The sequence below is a fragment of the Pristis pectinata genome, chromosome 6 (assembly GCF_009764475.1).
Source record: "Pristis pectinata isolate sPriPec2 chromosome 6, sPriPec2.1.pri, whole genome shotgun sequence".
NCBI classification, from domain to species: domain Eukaryota; kingdom Metazoa; phylum Chordata; class Chondrichthyes; order Rhinopristiformes; family Pristidae; genus Pristis; species Pristis pectinata.
Window position 1 is genome coordinate 71909084 of NC_067410.1, and position 17290 is coordinate 71926373.

Here is a 17290-nt window from a genome sequence, read left to right on the forward strand (position 1 = left end):
ATCTTTTGAGGATATCCCTGTTTTCTGTCGCAAAGATTTCCTTCTTGGTCGCTAATAGTCCCCACTCTTTCTTTGACAAGCATTTGCATTTTATGCATTTAAATATCTTTGGCATTTCACTAACAAATATTCTTCATTTATTCTCCTTGCCTTCTTAATTTCCTTTTTAATTTCACCCCAACAGTTTCTTTACTGTTCTCGGCTTTCTGTGAGCTTTCGGTATTCCTTTATTGTTATATTGTCTTACACTGTATGTCCCATGACATCAAGTGGGTCCAGATTAAGGAGTTCCACTCTGAGTACTCACTACCTTCTCCTTGAAAGTCTCCCAATGTCAAGAAACTTATTGACATTCAATAAGTTATCCACTTTGGCAAAGTTATATCTTAGCCTAGTGGAATGGGCTTACCACGTTTTAGAAACTTTTTTCTTGGCCTACCTTTGTATTTTTCCATAGCAACGGTAAATCTAATTGAATTATGATCACCACCTCTAATGCTTTTTCCTACTGATATTTTTTTCCCATTATCCAGCTTCAGGAACTTCCCTCATTGGACTTGTTATAGACTGGTGAGAAAAAGTTCAATAAATGCATTTTAAGAATTCATCACCTACTCTACCATTTTCACAGTTTCTATCCCAGTTAATATTAAATAAGATCATACAATGTTAGAAATACTTTGCAGGTCAGGCAACATATGTGGAGAGAGAGTAAAAGAGTTAATATTTCAGATCTATTAACTTTCATCAGAACCTTTCACCAGTAAATATTAAGCTAGCTGAGATCCTGTACAATTATTGCTCTATTGTTTTTGACATTTTAGAAAAATGCCAGCGTATTTGCTCTTCTGTCTCCTCCCTCCTGTTGCTACTCCACATATTGTCTTCCCCTACATGCATTCTGCCAAGTCTCGCAGTTTACAAGAGCAATGAAATACCTACTAATGCATGCACGTCCTGGTTTGAGCAAGATCCTTGAAGTCAAGACCAATTCTTCAACATCAGCCCCTTATGTAACTTTACAAAAGCAGTCTAAAGTATTCTTGTCAAATTGTAACAAAAGACAGTGGAGATTGACAGGCAAATAACTTGCAACTACATTGAAAATCACTTTAAATAGTGCTGGAGGGGAGAAGGACGGAGTCATGTTCTTCCTACTGCTAAACTATATTCAGCTATGAAAGATTAAAAGAAGGTACTAATTGGAACATTGAGCTACAGTTTAGCAGCTGTGGGCTCTAACTAGTGATACATGTTGACCATCCAATCTGCTTACTTGGTGGGCTTTAGTTAAATGAGGTAATTTTTCTCACCAGTTTAGCAGCCAGTGTGATATAGGACTCAAATGATGTCATGTGTACAATAGGTTATATATGGAACCAATTCAGCACCCATTACATCCAGAAGATATGTCTCTTGGAGCCAAGATTTGCAGCCATTGACCCTGGTAGAAAATAAAGCACAAGAAAATATATAGGAGTGAAATTCAACACCTGAAAGCAATACAAAATGAATGACCTTTGAGCACCCATACTTACGATTTTGTCCAACACACACAAAATGCTGGAGGAGCTCAGCAGTCAGGCAGCATCTATGGAAGGAAATAAACAGTTGACATTTCAGGTCAAGACCCTTCATCAGGACTAGAAAGGAAGAGGGCAGAAGCCAGAATAAGAAGGTCAGGGGAGAGGGAGGAACACAAGCTGGTAAGTGATGGGTGAGACCAGGTGATAAGGGGAATGTAGGTAGGTGGGTGGGGGTGGGGGATGGGGGATGAAAGGGAGAGATGTAAGAAGCTGAGAGATAATAGGTGGAGGAGGCAAAGGGCTGAAGAAGAAGGAATATGGTAGGAGAGTAGACTATGGAATAAAGGGAAGGAGATGGGGAATAGATGGGCAGGTCATAAGGGCAGGGGAGGGGAAAGAGAAGGGGTGAGGAGGCCACAGGAATGAGGGAAAACAAGGAGGGGGAAAGAAAAGAAGGGAAGGGGGAGGGGTTACTGGTAGTTAGGGAAATCGATGTTGAGGGCGTCAGGTTGGAGATTGCCAAGGTGGAATATGAGGTGTTGTTCCTCCAACCTGCATCTGGCTTCAACAAGAAGACTGTGGATAGACATGTCGGTATGGAAGTGGGATCTGGAATTGAAGTGGCTAGCCACTGAGAGATCCTGGCATTTTGTTTTTGTCCTGTTATGTACCAGCAACAATAGGGGTAGGGGTATGATTCTCACTTGGGGTGCAAGAGGTCCTGGGTTCAGATCCCGGAAGAGCCCCCAATTTTGTTACGTGCCAGCAACAATAGAAACACAAAGAGCCATGTATAAGTGTTAGAATCTATTTATTAATAACTACTTGTAATAATAAGAGAAGTAAAAATGTTAGATATTAAACGTTGACCCCAAAAATAAACTTGAAGTGTGGGTGTGGCAAATTCCCAAACCCCAAGTCTAGGAATAATTCTCAAAGTTCAGTTCAGCAAGTCCTAAGGTAGGACGATGGGCAAGGGCTTTTGCAGAGACCACAGTAGACCGGAGAGAAAATGTACAGAATGTAGAGAGAGAATTTACAAAATCCACATGTTCCACGATGGAACCCATACGACACCTCAATCACCGAAGATCTCCATTGCTTTGTTCCAAAGTATCTGCCACACCAAGGGCATTCGATACGTGGCCACCCACAGAAATACCTGCTTTCCAGTACAGGTTAACGACAAGGTGGACTCTGCAGATTGCGCTCTCTCTGTCTGTCTGTCTGTCTGTCTGTCTCTGCAACAGTCAGTATGCTTCAGTCATAGTCTTGCAGTCCTTAGATACCACCACACACACTACTACACTACTGTCCGGGTGCCTTAAAGGGACATTCACCAAGTAGCAACCTGGCTCGTAACAGCCCACCTGTATAAGAAGTGCCCAGCTTTCTATTGCTTATGTTGCATAAGCATTGCAGCTGCATTTCACCCAACCACACTATTTTCTTTCAAAGTTATCGTAATTGATTCAGATGTCCCTCAGGAATTGCAATGTTTTGTTATATTTTCCTTTAAGATTATGCTACATCCTGGATTCAAGTAATTCAAGATTAGGAAGTTGAATAGATCAAGTGTAGTGATTCAGTTTTCTCAGAAATGAAGTAAATAATGTTCAGATAAGTATGGATATGTGAACCTTTGCCTTTTTGAAGATAATGATATCAGAGACAATGTGAGGAGAGTGTAAAGCAGTAGCTGTAAAGCACAAGCTGTGACTTCCTTTGGTAATACAGAGTTTCATTCAATTACAGAAGGAGTCAGGCAGAAATGATGGATAACTTCATCTTTTTAGCCATGGTTGTTCACTTCTCCTGCAAACTGAAGCAATTAGGAGAAATCAATAAAAATGCTGAAATTGCTGGATCTATGATTATTCTGGAATCTTTTTATTTTAAATTTATTATTGTGTTTTCTCTGAAAATTCAAGAATTCCAGTAATAATGGAAAATTACCAAACTCTGTTCAAACCTCTCATATCCTCACAAGGAAAATTCACCTTGTGGGCATTATTGTGATATAAAAGGCCAGAGAAGATTTGTTTTCCTTTCACTGTATATTTTGTTCTGTTTGTAAATTATAGAAGATTGATTTATAAAAACTTGAAGTTCCTTACTCCAGTAATTTTGCTTCACCTTCTCCTCTGTTTATTTTGCTTTGCTCTCCTCTGCCTTTCTCAGTGCTGGCTCAGATTTTTAAGTGTACAATTCCTTATATTAATGTGGGCCAGATAAAACACTTAACAACAGCAGGAAGCTGAATGCTAATCAATTTTCTCATCTGTTGAAGGGCAGTGAATTCTCAGCAGAGAATACAGACCATACTGTAACAACTTACTCCAGCAAAGTGCAGTTCACAAGTTATCACTGTCTTAAAGATCAGATTCTTCTTATTATTGACCTTTTCTTATGTAGGATAGCAAGATTGTTCTTAAGAAGAATGGCCATATATTGTTATGTTTGTTACTGCCAGGATCTGTGAAACTCTCACTGGGATGCACAGCATTGTGTGCCAGTGTGCTTGACAGAATAGTGAAGGACCAGGTTTAGTATTTAATCCATACATAGTTACTAGGTTAGAGAAAGGAAGAATAGGATACATGTGCTCAGTAACAAATTACTATGAATGGTTAACCTGACATAATGATTATCTCCATCCCAAAATTGGGTTCACAGATTGGATATTAAGGGAATCAAGGAAAATAGGGTTAGTGCGTGAAAGTAACACAGAGGTAAAAGATTTCACTGAATGGCAAATCAGGCACAAGGGGCAGAATAGCCTAATCCTACATTTAGTTCTTATGTTTTTATGATATGTTATTGAAAAATAGCTACACAGATAAAACAAAGAAAACTTTTAGTATCTGTGTGGAATCATACACCAACAAGGATTCAATGGCCATAGGGGAGTAGGGAGAAAAAGATTAAATCATGAAGTGCCTTTGATCCCATTTTCTTCACATTTTTGTTATTAATCCTTAGTCAGCACCGTGACAAGATGTATTAGAACGTCACTGTGCTGAATCATCACCATTTCCCCACCAATTTAAGGAACTGTCCCAGCACCTCATGGTCAGAAGTAAATTTATTGGTATACAGAACTGGTCACTAGTGGTGACAAATGGAAGCCACTGTTTCAAGCTTTAAAATGAAAAGACTGTGAAGCAGTGATAATTATCACTGCATCTTAGTTGAAGGTTACTCAGCATATCTGGTTGGAAAGAACTGTCTCTGGTGGGGTGGGGATTTAAGGGCTCTGGGTGGTTATTTTCAGGAATAGGTGGGGCTTTGTATCCACAAAAGCTGACAGCATGTTGAAAACCTGAAACAACCTCCTAAACTTCCCTGACATAACCTGAGCCCATCAGGCTGCGATCAGGAAACCCCTCAGAAGAGGCAGCCCAGCAATTTCATTACACTAGTCGCTCATTGAACAATCTTAAAATAATTTAGAGTTTCTTTCAGGGTACACGGGCTTCCATAGTTTTCGGGAAATCACCATTCTAACTATGACAACATTGCAGTGACTTTGAACAAGGGACTGAAGAGCTGACAAGCAAATCTGTCAATGCATATTGCAGCCTCATAGCTACTTCACTGAGTAACTGTGAAAGGCTTTCTACACACAGTGGTATTGTTTTCTCTTTGGAGATCTTGAACAAGTTTTTCACAAGATTTAGGGAACTTGTTCAGTTTCAAACCTTTGGATCAGCCCACCTTGTGAATTCCACATTCTGGATAGGGGTGCTGCACATGCAGAAATACTGTTGAACCCAGAGAAGGACCACAATAGATAAGAGCACAGAAAGAACAGCTCCTCATCAACCCACAGTTGTATGAAGAAGGGGAAAGTGCAGGAGATCAAGATTTGTGTGCAGCATCTGCAGGTGGAAACTCAGTTTTTATAGCATGTCAGTGTGCTTTGGAATCGTGGCGGGGGTACCAGGTCTTTGCAGCCTCCTAGAAGAATACCTGCCGCCTATATGACCAGGTGAGCATGCTATACTCCAGGTGATCAGTGCCCTTACTTTAAATGCCTCTGCTGGAAATATAGGGTAGGTTTTCATTGCTGGTTGCTCATAGATGCAGCAAGCAAGTACAACTGACAGAAAATATCTATCAACCTTACCACCAATAAGGCCAGCTGGAATGAAGTGGTCTTCACGTTTGTGACTCTGGCTGGCCTATCACAAGCATAGATGTATGCATGTGGCTCTCAAGGCCTCTGCTGATTATCCAGGATTGTCCATTAATCAGATGAGGTTTCATTCCATTAATGGTCAGATGGTCTCTTACCGCAAGGAGAACTTTCTGCAGCAGTCCACCCTCATTATCCATTTAATCTCTAAGCAACTGTGGTTAATAGAGACAAAGGCACCTTCTGAAAACATTGCTGATGATCAAGTGAGGAACCAAAGGCAATGAAGGAGGACGGTGCTCTAACCACAAGAAAATGTTGTTATGTAAATGATCGGAATGCCGAAAATGCTCTCAGGTGCTTTGACAATTTGGAAGTGTTTCTCAATATGCACCTTACAGGTTCAAATCTTGCTCAAGTGGCTCAGAAGCTCTTGACCAACATCTAATATCCTTTGAGCTTCAGAGCTCCTAATGGATCCTTCAATGCCTGCTCCAAATGCAGCTGTGCAGGGCCTCAATGTGCTTGACAGGATGTAGGATTCTAATTGAGGGGGAGGGAGTAACAAGTGAGAAGGGCCCTAAGGAAATTTGATCAGTGTCCTAATTCCACTATCATCATTGTTTCATGGCTCTCCCATGCTTCTCTGCTAACAGTAAACAGAATTTTGCTCCTTAACAGTGTGGCACTGAATGGCTCAGGCTGTCATCCCAGTGAAGATGTAATTGTTAGTATGTGAGGATGTGCATGTGCTGAGTGAATGGAGGATATTTGTTAATGACGATTATAAGACAGAAGCAAAATATCACAAAGTGATTAAGTCAAATTTCAATGAGAAATTGAGGATGAGACCAAGTGCAATGATATTGATTAGCAACTAGCAAAGCAAGTTAGTGTGAGGAGCTTTGTGCTGGAGTAGAGTAAAAAGGGCAGAATGTGAGGACAGGAATAATGCACACAGTCGATGCAGGTGACTGGTTGCTGTGATTGCCTTTCTTAATCTGATAAGGTTAATAAATGGCTTGCAGTGTTGAATTCAGAAGCAGGGACCACATTCCTAAAGCAGCCTTCTGTGGCCATCTCCTAAATGCATACTTGGTGACACTGACAGGCTTCCATCAAAAGAAAAGAATCACTGCCTGGGGCTTTTACATCTCATAGCAAGACAATATCCAGAGATGGATCACTGAATCATGGGACAGAGTTGACTCATCTGCTGTCTAGTTCTCTCTCCTCCTCTCTGGTGCAGCCAGTGTCAGAGTCCTTTGAATATAATGCTTTGCAACAAGACATCAAATTGTGGGGCTGAAATCGTGTTGCATGCATTGTCCTGCTGGCTGCTTGGCCTAATTGGTTGGGAAACCTGGAAATTATATGTTAATGGATGAGGTTGGGTTAACTCTGAAAAACACATTACAGCAAATTTCAGATCTCCTGTACCCGAAGGCCTTCCTGCTTCTAGCCAGGAAATTATGTTTCTGCCCATTAATTTACTGAGTAAATCTATTCATGATTAAGTTAAATCTATAAAATGAAGGAGTCAACCAATTTTGTATGAGCAAACACCATGAGATAATCTATTTTTCTGTGTATTTAAAGCACTCAAAACAAGCATTAAAAATTACAGCAATGGCATTGACGTAGAGGGTAATGTCTTGAGAGCCTTTGCTCAGTAATTAGGCTATGGATTTTTGTTTCTTTTATTTTACTGACAACTGAACCAGAAGTGATCATGATTTATTCAGCTGTGAGATAGACTTGCTATAGAATTTCCTGATAAGAAATGACAGGTTGAGGTAGGATTCTTCATTCTTACTCAATTGTTAATTCCTGAAAGCATCACATATACCAAAATGTAATTAAGTGACATAAAGCATTGATTAAATCATAATACAATCTCAATGTAAAATGAAACTCAGATTTAGAACAATTTATGGACAACAATGATTAAGTCCTTTAAAACTTTGATTTTCCATTTCCAAATATATTTAGCTCATGCTTAAGATTGAACATCTATTGTAGCTTCATTGGATTTTTGCTTTGTATTCATTTATTGGTATTATTTATTTTATATAATAAAAATATTTTTGAGTATTTAACTTCTTTGAAACCAAGTCATTTGAAAATGGATTTCAGAAGCAACTGATTTTCAGGGACATTTCTGTTAGAATATCCTGACCACTGGGCATAATTCCTTGCATGGGTTCAAGATAACAACAATTTAAATTTTGTTATGTTTATTGGTTACTGCAGCTCAAATGTCGATCAGCACAGCATGTTTCCAGTTCTGTTGTACCAACAGCAGTAGGTTAATTAGCAGACAGTTGCACACAATCATTATAATAGCCCAGAGGCACAAGATTCCCAATTATTATACTCTTCAATTAGACTACTAAGTATTATTGAATAATAACCTTCACCATTTAAGACAGTAGTTTTTCATTATTGCCAATTGTCTGACATCTGCTGGTGACAATCATCAATGTGATATCAACTACAGCCTAAAACACAACTGCTCCATTGGAAACTGTATGGTGTAGGCATTCGTGGAACAGATCATAGTGTCAGGCTGGGCAAAGATGCTTCCTTTCAAAAAGTAAGTCAGCCTGCTCATAGATAAAATGAAACAAATATTGACTGCAATTTTCCAGCTGTAACGGCCCACATTATGCTGAAGGGACCTCAACTGTGTAATAATGTTCTCACCAAATACAATCTTAATCATTTCCCTCAGGGAAAAAGCTTAGCTCCGCAGGCCTGAAGTGTCATTCCTATGTGTATATAATGTCAAGTCACTGGGTTTAAAGCTCAGATATAAATGCTTCATCCTGATAACAAGCAACAACATTTCAAGCAGACAATGAGCTTAAATTAAACCATAACAAAAACTCTTTAGAATTCTCATGCTGAAATGACTCTCTTCTCCCCAATGCAGACATAGATTTTGCCACCAGAAAGATTGCAAATCACCTCAGTCAGACAAAAGAAATCAAGCAGGAAGGAGACAAGTTTCTCACTAAAACTCTAAGTACCTTCAGAAACTACAGCCTGGATTACACAATTGGAGAAGAATTTGAGGAACACACAAAAGGCTTAGATAATAGAGTAGTAAAGGTAAGTGCAAATAGACTTCTTTTCTACTAAGATATTTCTCTGGATATTTCTACATCCTCTGTATTTTTCTTGCCACATTTTACACTTAATTTGCTTGGGCTAGCACCTTGAAACTGAAAGAAAGGTTGTGCAGCCAGTTTCCAGGCTGAAACTAATGTCTCTTTCAATCAGCGGTTTGTACAGTGGAATGTCCATATTAATTCTTTGCAATTTGTTTTAAATGTCCCATGAGCATTGCAACTGGTTGTTTCCCAGAACAGCATCCTTATGTAACACTTTGCTGTATTGCATTCAGCACACATACCGAAATGATTCTTTGCAAGATCTCATTGGGGCCATCACTTATACCTGCAGCTGTGTCTCTGGTAGCCAGTCTCTAAGGAAATATTCCGACATACAAGGAGCACTTTGGGAAATGGTACTGTTTCAAGAATGGTTGCTGCAGTTACAGAAGTAAGAAGGGAATGTGTTCCCAGCATGTCAAAGGAAACTGCCTGGCTGGAGAAGGGTACTGAATGAATGTTTTTAAAAATTTTGCAGATGCTGGAAATATGAAACAAAAACCAAAAATGCTGGAAACACTCCGAAGAGTCAGGCAGTCAGGAAAGAGGACAGAGTTAACATTTCAGTTTGAAGTTAATGTTTTAGACCATTCTGATGAAAGGTTTTAAACTTAAAATGTTAGCTCTGTTTCTCTTTCCACAACTGCTGCCAGACCTACTAAGTATTTCTGGCATTTTTTGTTTTTTGTTGGAGAAGAACAGTGCCCATATGAGACACATTGTTTGTGAAGGGGGCAATGGAGATCTCCAGTTATAGCCATGTGCTTCAGGGAGGGGGCTGTCAGGGAGCTTTGTGGAGAGGGGTAATACTGTATGAATGCAGTAAATGAATGCCTGAATTTTGAGTAGACTAGGTAGGAAATCCCTGTGTCTGCTCTACATATTTCCCTGGGATAAAGGAACAGTAGATGTGTTCTTCTCTGCTTGGGTATGGAGCTTGGACATCCTCAAAGCAGCAGTGAGCACTGGTCAAATGTGGCAGAGATCAGCAGCAAATTGGAGTGATCCTGATGCTATGGAGCTAAGAGTGACCATAATTTTGACCTACGTGGGCAAAGCAGTCCCATCACATGTATTTGAGGATGTCACACTAAATTTGTACATTTGTACTAAACCACCTGCACGAACTACTCTGCCAGCGCTGGAAAGAGGGAGCAGTGCTGCAGGACATGAGAGACTGCAACATTGTCACCCTATATAAGAACAAAGGGGACAGACGCGACTGTAAGAGGGGGATCTCTTTGCTGAGCATCATCGGGAAAGTTTTTGCCTGTGTGGCCCTGAACAGACAGCAGAAAATCGCCAAAAAGGTATATCCTGAAATCTCAGTGTGGCTTCAGGTCAGAATGCTCTACAATCGACATGATCTTCTCCCTTCGACAGCTACAGGAGAAATGGCAGAGAGCAAAGACAACCGCCCTACATTGCTTCCTTTGACCTCACGAAGGCCTTCGACCTTGTGAGGCAGAGACGGCCTGTTTAGAATCCTCACCAGGATTGGTTGTCCCTCGAGGCTCCTCAGGATAGTTCGGTCATTCCACACAGACATGAAAGACGTGGTTCAGTTTGATGGCTCTTCTTCGGAGGCCTTCAACATCCGCAGTGGTGTGAAGCAGGGCTGTGTGATTGCCCCCACCCTGTTCAGCACCTTCTTCGAAGTCATGCTGAAGCACGCCTTTGGAACATCAACAGATGGTGTCTACCTCCACACCAGATCGGACGGGAGGCTGTTTAGTCTGTCCTGGCTAAGGGCAAAAACCAAGGTTCGTGAAGTACTCATCAGGGATGTGTTGTTTGCAGACGACGCGGCACTGGCAACACACTCTGAAAAGCAACTGCAAAGCCTCATGGACAGCTCCTCAAGAGCCTGCCAGGACTTTAGGTTGACCATCAGCCTGAAGAAGACGAACGTTTTGGGTCAAGGTGTTGAGCACCCCCCTGCCATTACCATCAACAACTACGAGCTGGAGGTGGTCCACGAGTTCACATACCTTGGTTCCACCATCACAGACAGTCTCTCCCTAGACTCCGAGATCAACAGACGGATCAGACAAGCAGCCTCAACATTCGCCAGGTTGGCAAAGCGAGTCTGGGAGAACAGAAAGCTGACAACACGCACCAAGGTTGAAGTCTACAGGGCCTGCGTCCTCAGCACGCTGCTTTATGGCAGCGAGACCTGGAGCCTCTACTCCAGACAGGAGCAACGTCTTAATGCCTTCCGCCTTCGTAGCCTGAGACGCATCCTGGACATCAAGTGGACTGACAGAGTCACCAACAATGAGGTCCTGACCCGCGCTCAGATACCCAGCCTCTTCACCCTGCTTGAACAACGTCATCTCCGCTGGCTGGGCCACGTACATCGCATGCCAGATGGGAGGATCCCGAAAGACCTGCTGTATGGGGAGTTGGCCTCCGGCAAGAGAGCGCAAGGACAGCCCCATCTTCGCTTCAAAGATGTCTGTAAGAGAGATATGAGGTCACTGAACATGAACGTCAAGATGTGGGAAGAAATTGCAAGCGATCGCTCTTGCTGGAGGCTGGAACTACACAGAGGTCTGAAACGTGGAGAAGAGAAGCTGAGGCTAGCTGCTGAAGAAAAGCGCACTCGCCGGAAAAACAGCACCAAAGCAACACAAGAGGACAGCGCCTTCAAGTGCAGTCGCTGCAGCCGAGACTGTCACTCCCGTGTAGGCCTCTACAGTCACAACAAGACGCTGCTCTACCACTATCGACTGAAGCAAGACTCTCCATGCATAAATCCATGGTTTCGCAAGACTAACAGATGCCACCACAGGTGTGAGGTCAAGGTTTGTGGCAGCTTCAAGGCTGTGCTTTAAAACAGTGCAATTAAGGGAACCAGCGTTGGTTTAAAAACTCTGCTAGTTTCTACAGCTGATGAAAATCCTGCTAGAATCTGGCCATCAACCAGTCAATGGTTGAATTCCCCACTGGCCGTTCAGAGGTCCAGAAAGTTGTCAGATTGAGCCTATTTTCAATTGTGCATTTCTTTGAAGTTCTGCGAGCAAGTTGCTTGGCCATCATGCCCCCAAATAGAGTACGATAAGAATGGACTCCTGACCGCACGATCTACCTCATCATGGCCTTGCACCTTGTTTGTCTGCCCGCACTGCACTTTATCTGTAACTGTAACATTATATTCTGCATTCTGTTAGTGCTTTTCTCTTGTACTACCTCAATGCTGATGTGACGGAATGATCTGTATGGATGGCAGGCAAAACAAAGTTTTTCACTGTACCTTGGTATATGTGACAATAATAAACCAATTTACCAATTTTAGATAATTATTGAAATCAAAAAATGTCAACTGATAACTTGATAAAGTTTTCCAGACTTCCACTCCATTTAAGGTAAGATTCCCAACCCAGGGGAGCACAGTTACTTATCCCTTGACAGCAGTTTGATCAAATGTGAATGTTCCCAGACTATCCCAGGAATTCAGCCCAGTTTAGGATTGTTGGTTTCCATACATCCCATGCCTGTTAATGGCAGGATGCTGCCCTGGGATCCCAGTGGCATAATAGGAACAGCAGCCATATTTATAGTTGCTCTTCACCGTCTGCACACTAAACTCCAGAAGACATAAACTCTGCAAGTGTTTGTCAATGACTCAATGCAGAATTCCTATCACCCTCTACCTTTTTGACTCTTTAATTTTCTCCAACTATTTATGTAAGTAGTTATAATCTTTTCCCTTTAGGATGTATGAACCCAATGCAAAAAACATATAACTTCGATAGAGTAATATGGTTAAAAAAAACCCATTGTTTTGAAATTCCTTTGCTGTGCTTGCCAAAAGCTCTCCAATACAGATAATGCCATGTACATAAAAGAAGGAGCATGTGTTAGAACTACTGCGATTGAGGACCCAAATGACAGGTGATCCAACCACCCAGTATCAAAGCCAAATTACTTTTATGAGGGAAGAGGAAAAAATTCCTAACATATTCAATAATTTGATGCATCATTATCAATATTTTTAGATATCAATGACAAGAAACATCAGTGGGTTTTATTGATCAAGTAAAGTTATTTTGAATACACATTTGTTTCACTTTTTAACAGTATTGCAGTAAATTGACATCCTGAGCCAAGTTAGTCATGGAGTGAATTAGATTAGTTTTGTGTAATTGAGAAATCAGAATATCTTGGAAAATAATTTCTTAGGCTACTGCTCTCAGGATGATGAGGTACAGCCCTATGAGTTCCAGCTACCTTCTGGTGTCTCCATCCAAGTGGCCAAAATACCAGAGGGAGCTATGTGAGTGGCAAGGGCTACTTGAATGTTGGGACATCAGAACTGATTCTGTTTAAATCCTCACCAATGATCAGGTGCGTGCTTGCATTGAAGGTCACTAGTTACCAGACAGGAGTAGAACCCTGATGATCCCCAGGAAGAAGGGGTTTGATCGTGGCAAGCCATCTGAGATCAGCTGGTTCAACTTTGAACCTTGGCCCATCTGTTTGGATTGCTCAGCTACACTAAGCAATAAAGCTTGCTGGTCAATAGTCAATAATAAATGTGTTTGTTTGCCTGCAGACACTGGTGCAGTGGGATGGGGACAAGCTGGTCTGCGTTCAGAAGGGTGGAGAAGCCCAACAGAGGCTGGAAGCACTGGATTGAGGGTGATGAACTGCACCTGTAGGAACATTTTGCAGTAAGATCACACTGTGCTCCCATTAAAGCTGTGCTAGTATGTGATGAATTATTAGTTAAGTGAACTCTGGGGTCTAATTGCCAATCAAAACTGATAATTTGATTGTATTCTGTGAATCTGTATGAATAATTGCTTTCCTGTTAATGTCTCAATTTCTAGTTCAAGTATAAAACACAACAGGGTGTCACAATGTGTTGCTGCCTGCAGTGAATGTAAAGAATGCAAGACCACTGTTCTGCTTTCTGCTACTCTTTTGATGCAGTGCCTGTATCTCGCCAGTTAAATAAGTGTTCGTGGGCGCCATGAATTTCATTTAGCCCTGATGTGTCGTTCACATCAACTGTGCATCACTTGGCAAACATGGTTTCAGCAGGAAGCCTGCAACCGTATTCTGAGAACAACTAGGGGGATGAGCAATAAAAAACAACCCTGCCAGATTAGCCCAGATTCTGCCACCAGCCATTAATGCCACCTTCTCAACACCACCCCCAACTGATTCTAAGGGCGACGTTAAAATAAAAGACCAGATTAATGGAATAGATTGGTGAACTATTTTTCAATCCAGCCATAAGTGGTCTTTTGGAGCCTTTCTTTACTACATGTCTCAAAAGAGATTGTATGAGATCATTGTAATGTGGCATTAGTTGGCATATCTTTTGGAGCTGTATGGGGGGAAGGAAACGAGACACACAAGCTAAGTGAAGAATACATCAATGAGTTTTGTCAAAGTACTTAACTGGAGCACAGTAGCCATTTTATTCTGCATCTGACTTATGTGCCAATAAATGGTCTGGCTATTAACAGGTAGATTCTAACTTTGAGGTGGCATGGTGGGTTTTAGCGTATTTATCAGATGGGCTTTCAAGATGGAAGTGGCCAGAGTGTCCGTGGTAATGAAGTGGAAAGTTTGAAAGTACATCAGCAGGGAAAAAAAGAAGGAAATGAAAACACTTCCTATCAGAAATCAGGCAGGGGATTTAAAATATAAATGGTTCATTTCTCACTGTACTCCTTCCCCAGAGCATATTCAATCCTGCTCCTACACCAGTTCTTCACATGGCCAAACTAGCTTTCTGAGTCAAGAGGATTTCTGTGCATTTAAACACATTGGATCCTTGTGATAGGGCCACTGACTGAGTGGGATAATCTCTGAGCAGGGTCATCAGTGAAACATGGAAAACGTCCAACAATGTCAGCGGTTAACTTGCATTTTTAAAGAAGTAGAGGCACTTCTTTAGGTCCCACAAGGCAAGTCTCTGCCTCTGCTGCTTGGGTTCATGAAATTTCCACACATGAGAGCCTTCTGAGCCCTTTTGACCCTTCACCCCATCCCCACCCCTACAGTTTTGTGCACCCAATCTTCAGCTAGACTTCTCGCCTTCTTGTTTAGCCAATGTCCCCAACCTGCATGTTAAAATTCACTCTGCAAATTTTCTTTTGTAGGTTATATCTTTGAATTTTCCTCTACTAACTGTTCCCTCCTTAAGGAACATAATTGTGTTAGCACCAGAAGTCATATAATACTTTGCTCAGATGGAAATCTTTCATATAATATTAGAGGCTGTCTGTGACATCATCAGAGCCAAGACTGATCCTATGAATAAGCTATTTCAATCATATGTAATAATTGTATTTTAATGTATTTTCTTTTCTTGCAGGAGTTAACATGTGATGACCAGGTCTGCCATCAAGTTTTCAAGAAAAAAATAAATAAGCAGATGTTTGTCAATCAGTTTAAATGTAGGCTTATATGCTTCCTGTATGCAGCATTTCCATGTCGTGTTGTGCTGTGCTTTCACAATAAAAGGAGCTTTTCCATTCGTATGAATAGTGACTTAAATTACACTAAATTTATTTGTATTGCACATCGTGTAGAATAAAAGCATTACATTAGGAAACCTTCAATCTTTAGCTCCCAGTGGTTGTTTCCAGAGAGACAGCATATTATCTTTAATGTTTTGCTGTCAATAATGCATCACCAGGACTCAGATTCATCCTTATTTGCCCTAGGCAAACACTTCTCTCTTTGGCTTTTCCTCAGAGAAAAGTTCTATCAGAGCTCTCAGAAAAAATCTTCTTTATTTCAAGCTAGTAGTTTAAGGCAAGAGAGATTAACACTACATAGAGAACTTGGGAAGGAAAGATGTTTTAGGACTTCTGGATTTCTAGTTTTATGTTGAGGTGGTATTATTATTAAACATTTAATACCAGGTAATGTAGTGTGATATTGTAATAATTTACAATGACAGTAGTAAAAGCAATGAATTCAACCAATTGCTTTTTCTGATCAACAGAAACATAACTAGAAATATGGCTCAGGAACACATTTAATAAAACAAGGTTAGCTCATTTTGTGTGTATTGAGCCCCAGCAAGCTGTAACAGCCTTTGAATTCCTACCAGCACCAATTTACCTCATGAAAATCATTTTCACTTTTACTGAACAAAGTTCTCATCAAAAATCTTTGTTTTAAAACAGAAAAAGCTGGAAGAAGTCAGCATATGTATGGAATGAAAAGCAGAGTTAAGGTCTCATTTGAAAATCAAAAACCTAACAGAACTGGAAATCTGAAATAAAAATAGAAAAATACCCACCACGTCAGGCAGCATGCATAAAGAGAGAAATGGAGTTAAGGTTTCAGATCAATGAACCTTTCATCAGAAATGGAAACAGTTAGAAATCAAAAATATCTCAGGTTGTAGAGAAGTGAGGAGAAATGGAGAGAATGAGGGAATGTCTGTGACAGGGAGAAACCAAGGCAGCAAATGGTGACAGTGCTAGCTGAGAGAGGGGAATGAAGGCTTGTTTATCACGATACTACAATCGGATCTCAAGTAAGTGAATCTCACAAATCTACAAAACTGCAGGTCTTTGCTAACAGCTCCATTAAGGGAGTATCAAAAAATTCTCACTGCTTCCTGATTGTGGGAAAGAAAGCAACAGTCAACTGATTAATTTCTGGGTGGGCTGCAATGTGCTTGCAATGCATCTAATGCATTCTTCAGGGTATCGTTTGAGGGCTTTATGGTGTGGTACAATTTTCTACTCTTGGGGCCAATGAGCTATCTCCATGTCCATCTGTGTTGGTTTATCTTGCACTCTCAGCTCAATATACAAAGTAAAGTTTTCTCTCCACTGTCTTCATTACTCGCATAGGTCACTTGGCAGGAAATCTACTTACTCGGGCATCTTTACTTATTCCATAGTATAGCATCGCATAGTATCGACTAGCTCGCTGCCTCTCTGGAGTCACTGTGACACACTTTTGAGGTTGAGGACTTTATGCTTAGGAAGATGCACACGCTGCAGCTTAAGAGTGTGCAGATCGAGAGGGAAAAGGTGCTTAGAAGCAGCAGGAAAGTAGTCAAAGAGTCCATGTTGTTCATTAGTAGTTTTTAACCTTTTAGGTACTCAGAGGAGTGCAGCCAGACTCAAGAATGTGGCACTATGAATGTCTCAGCAGTAGGAGACAAACAATAGTGAGAGAGCAATAGGTATCAAAAATTCAATAATTAAGGGGACAGACAGGCACTTTTGTGGCTGTAGATGTAACTCCAGCATTTTCTGTTTCCATTTCAGATTTCCAGTCTCTTCAGTTTGTTGTTTTCCTTTAAATTCTGAGAGAATGGTTCTTCTTATGGGAGAGTCCAGAACCAGAGGGCATGGTCTTAGAATAAGAAGGCAGACATTTAAAACTGAGATGAGGAACAATTTCTTCCCTCAGAGGGTTGTGAGTCGTTGGAACACTTTGTCTTGGAGAGCTATGGAGGCAGA

General features: G+C 41.0%; 1 protein-coding gene across 1 annotated transcript in view; it reads left to right on the plus strand.

Annotated features, from left to right (window-relative positions):
* The window catches only part of LOC127571857 (retinol-binding protein 2-like), a 32849-nt gene extending 15853 nt beyond the window's left edge, over window positions 1-16996 (plus strand). The window contains 5 exon segments of the mRNA XM_052018603.1: window positions 8600-8778; window positions 13399-13446; window positions 13448-13516; window positions 15175-15236; window positions 16924-16996. Of these exon segments, the coding sequence (XP_051874563.1) occupies window positions 8600-8778; window positions 13399-13446; window positions 13448-13516; window positions 15175-15236; window positions 16924-16996 (431 nt within the window).
* Window positions 16997-17290: the final 294 nt, after the last annotated feature.